We start from the raw sequence: 17,503 nt of genomic DNA on the forward strand, positions 1-17,503 counted from the left end.
AGCCATGCATGGATTTGATTTATGAAATTGAGCTTCAAAATGTTGTAATTTAGTGTTTGTATCATGTTAGCACACATATATATGAAGTTTGAGTCAAAATCATGCATTTGGAGCCTTTGAATTCGAAGTTGGAGCTCAAGAACGCATTCTGAATTTTCCAGAAATTTGATGTCTGCTCGAGTGGGGAAACCGCTGCTCGAGCGTGAATTTCGTGCTCCCAGTATTTTTGTGCATGCATGATGTCCGCTCGAGCGGGGAAGTCCACGCTCGAGCGGGGAGCAATGTAGGATGGACTTCCGCTCGAGCGCCAGAATGCACGCTCAAGCGTAAAAATGACATAACCAGAACTTTGGCAGGCCTCATGGGTCTGCTCGAGCTGGGAAGTCTACGCTCGAGCGGGGACCCTATTTTCTGAAATTTTGTTTATGCATTCTGAGTTTCGTTCTCCGTCCTCATTCACTTCTAAGTACTCTTAGGCATACATTGAGCATTGTAATTGAGTTAAAGAGATAAGAATAAAGCCTAAAGAGGAAAATGTGAATTTAAGAACGGATTGAATTGTTGGTGACCCTTTTTGTGTTCATGGACTGTGTAGGGTCGAGCTCCAGGACAAATCAACCAACCGATCATTGTGAGTAATATCGATATTTTGAAGTTTGTCAATTGTCCAATTGCTTATTTCTTTATAAGTTTGCTAGTTTGAATTATGGACAACCGATTGACATAAATGATTGGGCCGAAAGCCGATTGACATGAATGATTGGGCCGAAGGCCGATTGACATGAATGATTGGGCTGAAGGCTGATTGATCTAAGTGATTGGGCCAAAGGCCGTCTGCTGTAACTGTTTCAAAGATTGCTTATGTATCCACTTTATTTGATATTATTCACTAGGCTTTCACTCACGCTCATTCATGTACATATAGGTGAGCCAAGGGACGTCCAGAACCAGCCTCGGTGAAATTGTGAGAAATAGTTAGAGTTTTGAGGAGCCAACCCAAACGTCTCACGCACGAGACTGTCTTCACTTTTGTCCTTTGTTTATAGTTTTGTTATGTTGGCGAAAGCATTGGACTACTTTTGTATATAAGTCTTGGGTTCGACTGACTTTAACTTGTATGATCCTGTATGTACAGTGTTTGGTGTTAGTACATATTTCGATGTGAGTTATTAACATACAAATGTTTGGAATGTTATGGTGTGCATATAAGCACAGCTCTACGGACAAAGTTTTAATTTGCTTCCGTTTGGCCCTTTTACTCTAATGAATTTTGTTTTAATTGATTTGAGGCCGTAGGTAATCTCGCGATTACTGGCCGGTTATGGCCTTAACCCATATGGGCGGGTTCGGGTCATGACAAGGGTGGTTGTTATTCATTACATTCATTGAATTTTGTCCAAATTGTGGCCGAAATCATCAAGCAAACAAATTGCTCATTGATGGTTTTAGAAACGATTCCAACCTTCTCTTGAGGCTTTCCCATGACAGAGAAGTGTGAGAGAGACAAACAGAGTTCAGAACAACTCTGTCTGCACTGTTTTCACTTCAGAGCACAAAATAGAGTTTTGCATAAAATTAAGGCACGAACGACCTTATTTAGGCCTGGCTGGGCTTCATTGAGAGCCGGTCGGTCATCAATGTTTGGTCAGTAGTATATTTTGCAAAAAACAGAGGACAGTGGCTGAAGATGAAATAAAGCAGGCCTAGGCATACAAAACTGTTCTTGGACTATAGCGACCTCATCACGTATAATGATTAGTACTTGATTAATTACGAGGATTTGAAATTTAATTGCCGAGTATCATAATTTAATTTGGGATTTATGAGGATTGTGGGATCTGACTCGTATATGATTCTATTAAAGAGTTATTTTGGAATTAGAAATTAAGGGTCCAAATGGCTTAAGGAAGTGAAGTTAAGAAGTTGAATCAATCTAATTTTAATTACGGGCCCATTTGAGAGTTTAATTAAATATTCGATTTAGTTTAATGAAATTGAGATTCGATTAATTAGGTCCTAATTGGAGTTGATTAAGTCATGAGGATTAAGGATTGTGATTATTATAAATTAAATTTAATTATGATGTGCCCAATTTAAATATGTAAGTTATTGATGGAAATTTGAGTCTGATCAGAAATTGAAGGCCTAGATGATTTGGGGGATCAAAATTGATAATGATAAAAAATTTAATTAAATATTTGGAGCCTTTTGGGAGTCTGACTAAAAATCTAATTCGGATTAATAAATTTAATATAATTAATTGGACTATAATAGAAGTCAAATTAGATTGATTAAATTATGTGAGATTTGTGATTGGTTATAATTAATTTAATCATGGGCCAACCCAATCATCGGCCAACCCAGATTTAATAAGATTAAATGATGCTTAATTAAATTAGAATGTGATTTATGTACTCAATTATTCCTACTCAATTAACTTGATGGAGCCAAATTGGGAGAGTTCTAGAAGAATTGACAAAGTGGTGTGTGTGTGTGTGTGTGTGTGTGTGTGTGTGTGTGTGTGGGGAGCCAAATTGGGAGAGTTCTAGAAGAATTGACAAAGTGGTGTGTGTGTGTGTGCGCGCGCGCGCGCGCACCGCATATCCCTCTGCTGGAGCCTATTCAATTATTTGACACTCCTATCCAATTCCTTGACACTCTGATAAAGAGAGAAACAAGAGAGAGGGAGAAAACCGTGAGAAAAAGCGAAGAAAAAGAATTCAAGTTTTGTGCTGAAATTAAAGGAAGAACTTAAGAGACTCAACAAATTAAAGTTCTAGGTAAAAAAGTTTAAGCTTGATTCTTATAGATTAATCATTTAGCAATTGAAATCAAGGAGGTAATTGGATTTAATTTCATGACATAAGAAAAGAATGTAGAAGATTTGAGTTAAGTTTAATAATTAAGAAATTGATGTTGTGATTTAATATTTGGGTTTGATTTTCTTCATCCTTCACATATTTTTAGTTTATCCTTACATGCATTGTGAATTTTCAAGATTTTAGAATTTAATTCATATTTTAAAGGTTATGAGCTTGAGATGTTGTGATATAAATTAAGAAGTCAAATTATAAATTGATTGAGGGTGGATTTGAGAGAATTAAAATAGAAAGTTGAGGATTAATTATATAAATTCATAGAAATTGGGTCTTGCATGTTTAATCAAGTTAGGTCGAAAATATGAGTTATGGTTCTTTAAATTTGTTATGTTTGAGTTTAATTTTGATAATCATTCATAAATTGGGTTCTATAAATTACATGCAACAAGAGTTTATTAAAGATTTAGCCATACAAATGAGTTAGGTTAATGATTATGAAAATCAATTTAGAAATTAATTATTTTGCATTTAATTTTTGTAATCTTGCATGAATTTGGGCCTTATTTCTACATGCATGTAATTTGAAAGAATTAAAGAATAAATATGGGTTTTAATTTTAATTATTAACCCATGCATGAAATGTAATCTAAGAGTTTGACTCAAATTAAACATATTTTGGAACATCTATGACTATGAATTAAATTGAGGTTAAAATAAATTGAGTTAAGCTTGAAATTAAGGAAATGAGTTTGGGAAAATTTATCAAGTAAGTTAAATTTGTGTTATTCCTCATGAATTTGGACTTCATCTTTACATGCATCATGAATTAAGAAAGTTATGGAATCAGTCTCACGGATTTTGTAAGAAATAAGGTTTTAAGTAAGAAATTAAGTAGACTCATAGTTGTGGAAATTAATTTGGAAAATTAATTGTTTTGATTTGATTTTGTAGTATTTTCTTGTTATTTTGAAGAGCCAAAGGAAATGTTTTACGAAAACAAGGTTTATGGAAATTTAGAATTAATCCTAAAGTTTTGATTTTATAATTAGATTTTTATTTAATCCATGCATGTGATGTAATTTAAGAATTATATTCAATTTAGATACATTTTAGAACACCCATGATTATAAATTAAGTTTTTGGTTAGAAATTGAGTTAAGTTGAATTTCTAAGAAATTGATTTGTGTAATTCATAGTTAAGTTGATTTTGTTATTAATAATAAAATGGGATCTATTTGTATTACATATGTCATGGAATTTCAAGAGGTTGGGAAGTCTAATTTATATTTTAGAATTGTGGGTTGATGTAAAGAAGATGAGTTAAAACTAGATTTGGACCATTGGAGCATGATTTTGAATGAATGATTTCTAATTGAAAGTGTTTACTAAATTATCCAATGGTTCTCCATTTTTGTGTACCAAAAATACATATTTTGAGGCTTTGAATATCAAATATGAACTTCAATTACAATTTTGGAAATTTCAGAATTTGTGTTGTCCGCTCGAGCGAGGAAAGTCTCGCTCGAGCCTGAAAATCAAGCTCTTAGTAGTTTTTTCAAATTTTGCAGTCCGCTCAAGCGACCAAAGTGGCGCTCAAGCGGAGACCCATTTTCAGCATATTTTGAAAAATTGCATTTAGTTCACATTTTTATTCTCATCTCTTTTTAAGGCATTCTAGACATGATTTATGACTCAATAAAGATTAATAAGCTACCAATCAACATAGATTAGTTAGTTGAAGAATGAATCATTGATCTAGTGGTAGTTGTTTAAAAAGCCAAGTAAAAGATCAATCTATTGGGAAAAGAATGGCTTAGTAATGAAAGAATATGTGAAATAAGAACCCGGTTTATTTGAATGAGAAAGAATAAGCATAGTAGAACTTCAGACTGTTTAGACGGAAAAAGACTAGGAAAGTCAAGTTTGATCAAGGGAGTAATATTTTATTTCAATGTGTATATGTTATGTGCTTGTGTAGGTCACGCGCCACTGTCTGCCTGATTTATCTGATATGTCCAGTCTGTCTGATTTGCTTCTGCAGCCATCTGTGAGTAATAACTTAGTAAAGTTATGTTCAACTGTACTTATTTTCTGTGTGACAAAATGAGATCTATTTTCTGAAATGATATGTTCTGTACAATGAATGATTGTCCAATTTCTGATATCTATTTGTGACATCCTTAGCATCATATGATATCTATTAGCTGTTACCCGGTATCGGAGGTTCCTTTATGGAACTTAATCTGTCAGCACTCTGTTACCCGTACCGGAGGCCCCATCATGGGGGCTCAACTTCTGTTCTGTTACCCAGATCCGGAAGTTCCTTTATGGAACTGATTATTTGTAACCTCACGTGTATATGTTCTGTTCTGTTCTGTTAATGCTAATGGATGTATCACGTATGCTTGCGCATGACTTATGATTTTTGTCTGTATATGATCTGGACAAATTATGATTTTGATATGAAACTGAATTATGATTTCTGAATCTTTTCGGACTCATTCATTGAAACCCCTTTACTTTGTTATTGTACACTGAGCTTTCGCTCACAGTTTATATTATGTATGTAGGTGAGTTGGCGTGTGATTAGGGTCAGAGTTGACGGCTTTCATTTCTGTTTTTGTCAGCCAACCTATGTGCCTCCCGTGGAGGTCCCGGATATGTCAAGTGATTATCGCTATGTGATTTAAAGTTTAAGTTCTGTTTTCTTGTTTGGTTAAACCAGTCTTGTGTGTTTTCAAAAAGGTGCTAAGTCCTTTTTGTCTGATTTGTACATATATTATGATGTAGGGATGATGTGTATATATGTATATACAAAGTTTAAAGTTTTTCTGTCTCATATAAGTCTGCACAGCTCAATGGACGTTGTATATTGTTATTTGCTTCCGCTAGCCCCTAATATTATGTTAATCTGTCTCAGAGGCCTTCGGTAATCCCAGGATTACTGGCCGGTTACGATGCTAAGCCTGTAGGGGCAGGTTTGGGTCGTGACATGGACATTGTGTATGCAACCCTTGCGCACCTTGGCTTGCATCATTATTATTATAATTAATGCTCTAATCATTAGTGTTGTAATTATTATTATTGTTTATTTGTAATTTTTATGGCTAGTTAGCTAGTTTATTTCTCATTACTATCCTTGTTATAATAGAGTAGTTAGCTAGTTAATTCTTTACTTAATTATTCATTCGGTTTTGTAATAATTAGTTTAATTCGGACTCTTGGACTTTGATTCACACCCTCTTGCACGAGGGCAAATGTGTAATAAGTTGTATGTCTTCCAACCCGACGTCTTTCTCCATTTTACTTATTTGTTTACGATGATTAGTATAGAACATCATTTTTCAAAATTAGCATTCTTATGCTTTGTATCCATTGTCTTGCATGCATCCAAGGTTCGGCTCATCATACTAACCAAATGTTTAAATTCATTGCTTGAATACGTGATCCATCACATGTCTTGAATGAATAATATGCCACGTTCATAGCCGAGCCTATTAAAATTACATAACGTGTGCGTTACATTTAGTTATATTGCTTTAGTTAGGAGCATGTATATTTACTAATTATTTTGCCTTGTTTTGGCTCGGAGTACTAGGTAAGCAATTTTGAGTTTTAGCATCTTGCATCAATTGTTTGAGTTGCCATGATAAACATATTTCCATGAGGCTAATTACTTAAATGATATACCTATTTGAATACTAGTGAATGGAGGCTAATTGCCAAAATTGGGATAAGTTGATTAATGTACATACAAACTTACCTTTTCAAGTGACGCGTATTAAAAACAATTTTCAAACATGCATGAAATAGTGTTTCAATTTTTGCAAATTAGTCTATACTTGTATGCATCACATAGTAATGTTAGGCTAATAACCAGAACAAAAGCGTATAATTGTAACAGGGCCCGCGGTGGGCCTCGTGCTACAGTTCGGACTCGATTTTGTTTATGGTTCTTAATCTGAACCAAAGAGTCCAAATCTGGCAAATCGTTTTGAGAAACAGATTTTTGAAAAAGTAATGCCAAACATGGACTGCTTTGCCAGATACAGAGTCGCCACCTAAATATTTTTTTATGGGAGAATTTAGGAAACCCTGACTCGGTGCCGAAGGCCACATGTCCGTCATCACCGGAGTTGTCTCGGCTCGGGAGCTTGGGTACGATCGGGGAAGGTCAGCTATGAGCACCCCCTTTCGCCCGGTCCGAAGACCGGCTTCTACTAACCGTGATATCCGTTTTTGAAAACTTTATGTGTTCTTAAACCAATTATTAGCCTAGAATAACTATGTTATGCGCGCAGCAAACAAGTATAGACTAGATTGCCTAATTTGGAAAGAAACATTGCATATCCGTTCATTTTGAAAATGCTTTGGAATTTGCTACTCGCAAGTAGGCTAAAACACGGATTTCAATGAGTTATTCCAACTCAAACAATCCAACCTTCACCCACAGGCATTCAAAACATTTTAACACATAAGCATTTAGCCACATGTTAAGCATGCTGACATGGCAACATTCACACTCATGCGATATGCTAAAGCAGAAATACTTACATCGTACTCCGTGCCAAAATAGAGAACTTGTTAGCAAAACATGCATGATCCAAGTCCATGTTAAATGCCTAATGCATCACATACAAAATGTTGCTAGAATAGGCTCGGCTATCCTAAACATGGCATGTGAGAAATGCACAACTATCACATATTCAGTTTAGAATTTGAAGTACAAATGCAGTTAGCATGATGTACCGAGCCTAATGCATGTAATACAAATGCATGGATGCACGCATGCATAGCATAAGGTATGCTAAAATAAATGTGCCCTAATCTACCATCATAAGCAGGTAAATAAAAGGGAGAAAGAAGTAGGGGTTGGAAGACATACACACCACCCACACACACTTATTACAGATTTACCCTCACTCGGAGGGACCGAATAAATGTTACAAATTAATTAACTACGCAAGCTAATTAAATATTACAAATTGCCTAATTTAATTAACAAATTAAAATAGACTAAGAAAAGCAGTAAACACCTCGGGAAATGCGCCGCCATGCGCAAGCTGCCTCTGTTTTCTTTCCTCTGCTCCTCTGAAGGCTACCAAAACCTCAGGACTGCTTCCTTGGACACTGAGGAGTGCCACCGGCTGAGTAGAATTGCCACCGGCAGTGTGGTGTAGTCACCGGCACAATATGAATCCATCGGCTGCTTGTTTACTGCCGGTCGGCAATATATACTGCCGGTCGGCAAGGAATGTCTGCAGAACCTGCAATTGACTGCAACAGAGTGCAAAGCAAAGCATGGTAGCACAATTCAAGGCATATATGCACCATTCATGTCCCTTATCATGGTAATGACTCAAAGGGGCATGTGCCTCGATTCTCGGACCACCAATCACGCATTTCCATGCATGATGGCCCAAGGAATCAAGTATGCAACTTTGATTTCAAATGCAATGCAAACCAATCAAACAAACAAGGCCCAATTCCTATCACCAAGTCAAGGAACAAGGCATGCATGCAAGATGCAATGCAACCTAAGCATACAAGCTAGGGATGCAACATGGCATACACAATGCTAACAACATAACATGCGCAACGCTTTGAAACATGGCATACACAATGCAAGATGGACTTACACCAATGTGAGTGGACCTCAGCCGCACCCACATCAGTGGCCATAAGATGAAAATGAAGTGCCTCGAAATGCGTACACACGGGCACGCAAATCGAGGCAATGGCATATGCAACGCAATGGCTAAAATGGCATATAGAATGCAACATGGACTTATACTAACATGAGAGAGCCTCAGCCACACTCACATGAGAGGCCGATGGATGAAAATGAAGTGCCTCGAAATGCGTGCACACGGGCACGCAAACCGAGGGCCGAACCTACGGCACGGAATGCCACTCTAACAAGACATGGCAAGATGATATGCTAGCATGAAAATTTCAGAAGCTAAACATGACCCAAAACAGCCCCGAATCATGGCAAAATGGCACCCGATGCATGACATGCGACCCGAAATGCAAAATTAAGCATACACAATGGCCTACAGCTATACAAAGCATGCACAATATGGACATGGAGCATGAAGACAGAAGCAAGGCAACCCTGAGACAAGAATTTTTACAGTTTATGGCATGGCCAAACAGCAAGCAAAGATAGGGCTAAAATGGCATACAAAAACGGCCCTAAACATGAGGTTATGAAGCAACTCACGGATGCTAACTCCGAACAGGTTAGGGCCCTTCAACAACATTGAAGAGGGGCCCAAAATAAGACTATTTACAGTTTATGGCAGCCCCAAAAACAGTATACAAATATATTAGAAATGCAATGCAAAAATGAGGCTCAAAAGTGGCTATAACATGAGGTATACAAAACATTCACCAAACAGCCAAAGACCCTTAATAAAACATGTTAAGAAGGTCCAAATAAAGCCACTTTTAGTTCGGACCAAGGTCCAAAAACAGCAACATCAGGGGCTGCCAAGACATACAAAAATGGGACCAAAAAGAGGATATAAAGGGAAGTACAATATGGAAGTCCCAAACAGTGTTGAGCCCTTCTTCAATGTTGAAGAGGGGCTCAAAATAAGCCTATCTACAGTTTACTACATGCCCAAAAACTGATTACACATAGGCCAAAAATAACATGCAAGATTAGGGCCTAAAGGAGAGATAAAGAAGGAAGTGCTAGCTACTATCCTCAAACAGCAAGAGGTCCTCAATCAAACATGAAGAGGACCTCAAAATATGATGATTTGAAGTTTGGGTCGGAGCCCAAAGATGCAAGAAACTATGGCTTAGATATGAAGCAAGAAAAGGCTAGAAAAGGGAAGATGAGGACTCACCCTTGAAGACCAGCAAATCAGCACCTCTTGGACCAAGTTTAGGTGCTCCTAAGCTTTGGAGAACAGCCTCAAGCTGCTGGAATGGGCGTTGGATGCCTTGTGCTATGAGTTGATGAAGAAATGGCCCAAGAACAAGGGTGTTTGATCACTCTAACACACCCAAATGTAGAGAGAGAGGGAGATATAGAGAGAGAGGGTGATATATATGTTATATGTATGTATTAGGTCTGGTTTTTGCTGAACCAAAACAATGGAGGAGGATGGCTTTCTTATATAGGCAATCCTAAGCTTCTAAGACAAGCTTCAAAGGGTCAAAGGGGTTTAAAGGGGAGGTCAAGGCTTATTGGAGAAGCTTGGACAGCTGGTAGGCTTCTTGAGGAAGCCAAGATAAGGGGTCAAGGCTTCCTCAAGAAGCCTTGAGCAAAGGGTGTAAGAAAAGGGGCCAAAAGGTGTGCAAAGGTTCAAAATAGCAACATATATGCACGGGGGAGTGTGCTGGTGCATTCCAACTGGCACACCTGGGATGCACCAGGCTTGGAGAGTGCAAATGGTGCAAACCGGCCAGAAAATTTGGTCGTCGGCCAAAATAAAGTGCCGGTCGGCATAATATTTTGCCGGTCGGCAAAATAGATTGCCGATAGATGATCCCAATGTCAAAAAATGGCCGGTGGGTATGCAAATTGAAGCCCCGGAAGTTAGATTTCCAATGGCGCAAACCTTGCATCAAAATTCCTCTTGTGCAAAACGTTATGCCCTTTTTCGTGAAGCCGCGCAGATTCGATCCAACCGGGATGATGCCCGACTTCAACTGATCATATCTCCCCCACCCGGACTTGGCTCTAGGAGATTCTTGAGTGCAAAATGAAGCCTCGGAAGTAAGCTTTCCGATGGTGGTGGCCCCATAGCTAAACTCCAAGTGTACAGACAGATAAGCCCGATTCAGCGAGGGCTGCTCGACTCGCTTCTACCCGGATTCATGCCGAACATCTCCCAAACTAGTTTTCTCCTCTCCTTTCCTCTTTTCTTCAACTCCAAAACCCTAAACAAAGTGTTTTGAAAGATTTGCCTCTCTTCTAGCCGAAGAAACTGATTCTTTGCCCTGCACATCTCTCAACACCGAGCAAACCATCAGTAGTGCCCAAGTCTTAAGGGCGGTCAAAAATGGGGTGTCTACAATAATGTAAATAAAAATCACATCATGATTAGTAGGGGTAGGCAACGGTTTATCCGACCCGCACAACCTACCTAAACTAGTCCTACCCACATAAATCTGACCCTATCCACATGCGTAAATAGGGCGGATACGGGTCTATTTTTTCATATAAAATCGGGTTCAGGTCAGACCTGACCTTATCCGTGCAAATCTAAAACCCGCCCGCATAATCCGCAGATTATGTTTAAAATTAAAAAAAAAAAAATCTCTTCACATGTTCAATTCATTTTTTTGATCCTCTCATTTTTTTATCCTCTTTTCTCTCTCTCTACCTAGTTGTTTCTCTCTCTTTCTCTCATCTAGGTTTCTTTCTCTCTCTCTCTCTCTCTCTCTCTCTCTCATCTCACTTACCTCTTTCTCCCTCTGTCGCCATCGCCGTCGCCGTCACTGTCACCGTCACCACCACCATCTCTCGCCCCTTGCTCATCGTCTCTTTCATCTCCTCTCCTTTGCCATCTCTCTCCTCTCATTTACCGCCGTTGTCGTCGTCGTCGTCTTTCACAAATCAACCTTACTCCATCACCGTCGTCTCTCCATCTCTTCCTCTTTTCCCTGTCGCAGTGTCACCGTCGCCCAATCGCAAAGTAGATCTAGAGATGCCAGATCTAGAAGATCTACTGCACACCAAAAAAAAAAGTTTCATTGCACGAATGAAGGTACCCAGATCTAGAATCCTCCTCATTTGCTTGCAAATTTCAAGTCAGCAAATTCATCTCAATGGTTGTCCTCTGTTTTGTTTAAAGGGAAATTCTATGTATTTGGGATTTGCTCATGCTTTGTTTCATCTTTTGATTTGAACAAACATTTTTGGACTGACGTCGAGACATTTAGGCCTCTTGGGGTTTTGTTTTCATTCTTGGTTTCTTGTCAAGATCAACTTGTATTAGCTGGATTGTGCAATGGCCCTCGTGGCCTGTTGTTTAATTTGTGGAAGATTGATGAGAAAATAATGGAGTTCAGTGAGATAGCAATCATGCCTTAGGACTTGCTTTATTGCTTGCTTGATAGTGATGGGTTTGTAACTTTTGTCTTCTTTTATTTAATAAAAGAAAATGCTTTTGATTGTGTTTTGTTGTGGGCAAGATGATATAGATCTAGATAATATGACTTATGGGGCAAGTTTATAGATATACACTACAATTTTTTTCATTTTGTTGAGTAAATTTCATACTAAATTCAAAGCAAAAAGTTATAAATATTTCACAGTCTAATTTTTGTCCTATACAGAACCTCCAACTGCAGTTGAAGCAAAAAAATAAAATTTCAAAAAAAAAAAAATTCTAATTCACAAACCGCCCCGCAACCGCCCGCACAACCGCATGACCTACCTGTTTGATCCACAACCCACACTGCGGGGGGACGCGATTCCATTTTATCCCAACCCGCACCCCATCGAGTGGGTCTAACACGTCATCCAAACCACACAGAACCGATCCGTGAACACCCCTAGTAAAGGCCGATCTTTGATTGGGCGAGTGTGGTGCTCAATTCATGACATTCCTTCTCGTACCCAAATTATCAAGCCAAGACAACTTTAGTGATGACGGATAAGTGACATTTAGCACGAGTCTCGGATTTCCTAAATTTCTTTAAAATATTTAGTTGATGATTCAGTAATCTGACAAAGCAATTCATTTTTGACATTTGATTCAAACATCAATTTTCTTAAAAGAATTGTCAAATTTAGACTCTTTTGAATTTTTATTGTTTTACATTGCACTTATAAAATCAGATTCAGAATCACAGGAGTCCGAACTGTATGGCTAATCATATCCAAAGGAGTATAAAAAGTAAGCTACGGATACAAATAAACTAATAAATTGATTTTTTTTTTCCTTCTTTCTTCTCTCTCACTGAGTTGGACACTACGGGCCAACAACTTTTGTCTGATATAAACCACGCTTTCCTTATCAAAAAAGAGGCCTTATCTCCCATGGGAGAAGAGTCACATCCAAATGAAAAAGTTCGCACTAGTTTCTGGGTTTTATCTTTCAAAAATGTTTTAAAATTTTAATTTATAAACTCTAATGAAAAATGTTTTGTAGCTCGAAAGTTCCTCCTCCCGAATCTCTCGACTGTCCAAAACGACATTGTTTTGGCCAGTTTATTTATTTTTTATTTTTTTATTTTTCTAAAACAGAGGGAGAGAGGGAGAAACAGAGGAGAGGAGAGAGGGAGAAAGAGAGAGGAGGAGAGGAGAGAAGGGAAACAGAGAGAGAGAGACGGCGGGTGCGACGGTGGGTGTGGCGATGGCGGTGTGAGCGACGGTGGATATCGATCGCAGCTCGTCGCTCGTGGCAGCTCGTCGGCCGATCGTCTGCCTCCGCCCGGTTGATATTGCCCCCTCCAGTCCTTCTTCTTCTTCTTCTTCCTTCTTCTTCTTCTCTTGATTTTTGATTGATTCGGGGGGCTCCAAATTCGAGCTCCCTAACACGGCTCAACTCTAATAGCTTTGATATGTATATAAAACTTATCTAATGTGATCTTTTAATCTTATTTTATTTTATTTTTATTTTTTATCTCCCTAGAGCTTAATTAAAATTTCTAATTTTAAAAGTGAACTCAATTAAAATTCTAATTTTAGAAGTTGAATATATCGCCGTTGTTTATCTTCAGTTGGCAGTTGCATAAGACTCCTCAACAAGACAAGTCGAGACAAACTTTGCTACAATGATTTTTAAATTTTATCAATTTAAAAAGCTTATAGAGATGGCATGAGATTTACCTCAATCCGACAATAGTTTGTCATATTGTTCACCATTTCTTGTCGTTTCAAATCTGGTATTTTTGTGAACAGCTTCTTTTTTTTTTTTCCAAGACGTTAGAAACGATAGTCTTTTTGGCTTAACCACTGACCAAAATGAAATGGCTGATGAACACATCCAAGGCAACTCAGAGAGGGCTAAGAACAATGGTCAAAAATGACGACAACAAAATGAGTTCTCCTTTTCATTCAAATTCTACATTTTTCTCTTTTCTTTTAATGTTTTCTCAAACAGTCTTTCTAGCTAACTGGAGATGAAAAGACGTTAGAATGAACAAGGCAAGATACAAGAGTTGAAACCTTGCTCTATACAGAAATTACAAGCGACAACTATGTGACAACTACTTTGGTAGGCTGGCTTTGAATACACTACACACTCCAGGCCAGTGAAATTTCCACCAGTGAAATTTCCATCGATCTTTACATTCAACGGGGCTGCTGAATGCGACGGGTGCTTGATTTTGGGCTCACACACTTTGCCGGCTTCTCCCAATACCTTGCTGATTCTAGGGACCTGGGACTTTTTTCCTTCAAAGATTTCGACAAGCTCAGATTCTTCATCATTGCCTCAGCATCCATTGCCAAACCTGAAAGCCAAAAGACGAGTTAGTTAATCTAGAGCAATGGGTGTGTTGAGAATATTATTAGAATGTATTCGAACCACAAAAAAATGGAATATATTTCTATCAAGTTTCAAAATATTTCCAGTACTTGATGTCCTCCTGAATAGAAGCAATTTTTGGTTTCCATAGCTCTATCATAGTAAAAACACTGCACCAATTTGAGAGAGACAGAGTGAGGCCCCTCACCATTTTGCGGTACACCTTTCATGGAAGAGAGAGATGATTTACTTGCTTCTGCAGCCTCAGATGACAGAATGAATTCTTCAAACTGTGCTTCCATAATTGAGAACTCATCATCAATGCTAAGATCAATTGTATCTGGCAACAGATCAACAACATCATTGCCACTGAACTCATCCTCTCCATTGCCATAAAAACCATCCTCTCCCTGTTGCTGGCTGAGCCAGTAATCACGGAACCATGAAGCAGTGGTAACCAGTTCCCACCATTCTGGCGAGAAATCCTCAACTTGACGAACAGCAGCTGGGATAAAGAGAGGTGCATTTGGGTTCAATGTAGACCTGCCTCCAGAAACTAATGCCATCCCACCTTTCAATCACTCCAAACCACTCCTTAATTCGTAATCGAAAGTAACCTAAGAAGGTAAGAATACATTAGGAAACTGGGACTAAAAAGGGATCAGGTACACATTGATCAAATTCAAGACAATATTCAAAGAACCATCATTTTCAAGAAACTGCATTTAGTTAACAACATCCAGCAAACTCAACCTAAAAGAAAAAAAGGAAAAGAATATAATACAAACATTTTCACATCAAATTGAGAACTCTCTTTTTGATTTTTTTTTTTTTTTGACACTGAAAGCCTACTTTACCCTAGTCAAGGGGGAAGGGGATTGAACTGCCACAGAAGCTAGAACATAGAGCCCGAAAACTGGACCACTCTCTGTTGCTCCCTCTTATGGATTAAGGCCTCGTTTGGGAACAGGCTAATTTAGTAACTTTTTGGCTATTTGGCTAAAAAGGTAGGTAAAAAAAACTTGTATGTTTGGGATGACTTTTTGGCTAATTACGAAAAGATGTGCAAAAAGTAGAGAGAAAAGAGAATCTTTGACTTTTTGGTATGAGTTGTTGGCTTTTTGGCTAATTTAGTAACTTTTTGGCTAATTGGCTAAAATAGCCTCTTGCCAAACGAGGCCTAAATATCAGAAAATCAAATTTCACTGTAATTCCGAAGACTTTTTACATAAACACTTCCTAGGAAAAATAGCAAAGAACAGTCATTTCATCCAAGCAAATATTATTCGTTTCATTTTAATCTCCTCGGGTTATTTGTTGATCAACCAATGCATTGATCAAAGCGCCAACTCCGAGACCAAAAATTGCACTTGTATTTGTTTCAAAGCACATCATAGCAAAAACGGAAAACACTATGGTACACACACATATATACCTTATAACTAAAAACAAAACAAAATGGCATAAATTCATATTTTACAAGTCATAACTAATATAAAAAAAAAATCATAACTAAACACAACATGAGGTACAACTAAAGAACTCCTCAAGTTGTTGATCAACCAATAAATTCTTCAAAGTGCCTACTCTGAGACAAAATATTGCACCTGTCTTCATTTCAAAGCACATCATTTCCATCACAAACCAATTATTAAAGTAAACCTTCTATCCCCTATCACCTGGCCACGCCCGCCCAATAATAAGACATTTATGACCATCTTATCTAAAAACAAAAAATTAGAAAACAAAATGATCTCGTGTCTCGTTATTATTGAAGAAAGACGCCATGTGTACTATAGGATAGATCAAACCTATTAAATAATCCCTCCATTCAAAGACAAATCATGTTTCCCACCTATTTCATGCCTAAACATAAACAACGATTCAAAAAAACAAAAAAAAAAAACTACAAAAACAGAGATCATTTTTGCTGAATTTACGATCAGACCAATTGATAACTAGCTTTGATAAGCACATATTTATAAGCAATATATAAGCACATATTTATCCCCAAAACATCAAGAATTACAATCAGAAAAACTTAAGCATATATAGATACATAAAACCATATATAAAAAAAAAATTAAATAAAAAATAATAATAATAAAAAAAATTTAAAAAAAACCCTACAAAAACAGAGATCATTTTTGCTGAATTTACAATCAGACCAATTGATAACCAGCTTTGATAATGAACTTCAAACAAATCCATCAATAACACAACATATAAGCACATATTTATCCCCAAAACATCAAGAATTACAATCAGAATAACTTAAGCATATACAGATACATACAATCATACAGTTTTTAAGTCAAACATAGTCATCGGGCCACATAATCCACCCTTACTCGATCAAAACACCGAAGAAAACTCAATTCAAGTTCAGATCAATAGTCAAATCACTTCATGTCTCATCAAAACCCTAAAAACTCAAACAAACAGTTCAAAATTCATTTCCACAACACAGAATCGATCACGCGCTTCAAAAATCATCAGATCTATCGATCACAAATCGATCAATATAAATACAAATATACACATATATAGAGATTTGACTGTACCTTTGAAGAACCAACGAAGACGAACAAAAATATCTGACTTTTGATCAAAACCTATCTGATACCACTCTCACCGTGAGATACGCAGGTTCAGGGTACAATAGGGTCGGTATTTATAGAAAAGTCTGCCGACCCTAGAAGAACGGGGAACGAAGCTGAGGCTCGGGGTCGCGGAACGGGCCCATTGATTAATTTGGGTGAGGACCGGCTATAGCCGGTGGGCTTACGGGGTTTACCAGTCAGCAGCCGGTGATAGAGTTGGCGTGTACAGTTGTTATTTAAGTCTCTATACCGTGTGTACGGTGTGGAGAGTGGGACCTACTACTCCATGTGAGGTTAGTTTGAGGATTATGAGAGGAGACTGCCTAATCGACGGATGAGAATGTTTTGGTTTTGATCTAACGGTGACGATTGGTGGAAAATAGTTGGTATCTTGGTGACAGTCGTTTTCACGTGGGGACGGGGTTAGCGGGCTCGCAGTGCCCGATAATGCGCGTAATCCACATGGCATGTTGGTCGGTGTGGTTAAAGCATGATGATAACATGCCTTGTGTGTATCGAAAAATATAAAAATATAAATATTCCTATATTTTATTAGCCTCCGTTTGAAGAGCGGATTGATTTTTTGACTTTGACTTGATTTAAGAAGTGGGTTGACTTTTTAGTTTTTTAATTTTTTTAATTA

The 17,503-nt window shown here is 37.8% G+C and overlaps 1 protein-coding gene across 3 annotated transcripts; it reads right to left on the reverse strand.

Annotated features, from left to right (window-relative positions):
• Positions 1-13,814: 13,814 nt before the first annotated feature.
• Positions 13,815-17,067, reverse strand: LOC114271738 (protein EARLY RESPONSIVE TO DEHYDRATION 15). Of its 3 annotated transcripts, none has more exons than XM_028213354.2 (3): positions 16,822-17,067; positions 14,466-14,874; positions 13,815-14,243 (listed from the first exon to the last, which is right to left on the reverse strand). In XM_028213354.2, exons 2-3 carry the CDS (start codon positions 14,821-14,823, stop codon positions 14,083-14,085), a joined length of 519 nt encoding a protein of 172 aa, XP_028069155.1. In that variant the 5' UTR covers positions 14,824-14,874; positions 16,822-17,067; the 3' UTR covers positions 13,815-14,082. The 3 variants fall into 3 exon arrangements, with proteins under 3 accessions (XP_028069155.1, XP_028069156.1, XP_082747009.1); XM_028213355.2 differs by having other exon boundaries at positions 16,554-16,904; XM_082890883.1 differs by having other exon boundaries at positions 16,609-16,900.
• Positions 17,068-17,503: the final 436 nt, after the last annotated feature.

The sequence above is a fragment of the Camellia sinensis genome, chromosome 10 (assembly GCF_055761805.1).
Source record: "Camellia sinensis isolate YWXY chromosome 10, ASM5576180v1, whole genome shotgun sequence".
Classification (NCBI taxonomy): Eukaryota; Viridiplantae; Streptophyta; class Magnoliopsida; order Ericales; family Theaceae; genus Camellia; species Camellia sinensis.

Bases quoted from the DNA above. Each gene is read 5' to 3' on its own strand.
- LOC114271738 (XM_028213354.2), bottom strand. From the start codon at position 14,823: ATGGCATTAGTTTCTGGAGGCAGGTCTACATTGAACCCAAATGCACCT. The intron at 14,244-14,465 runs GTGAGGGGCCTC...TTTGGCTTTCAG, and splicing joins GAAAGGTGTACCGCAAAATG to GTTTGGCAATGGATGCTGAG.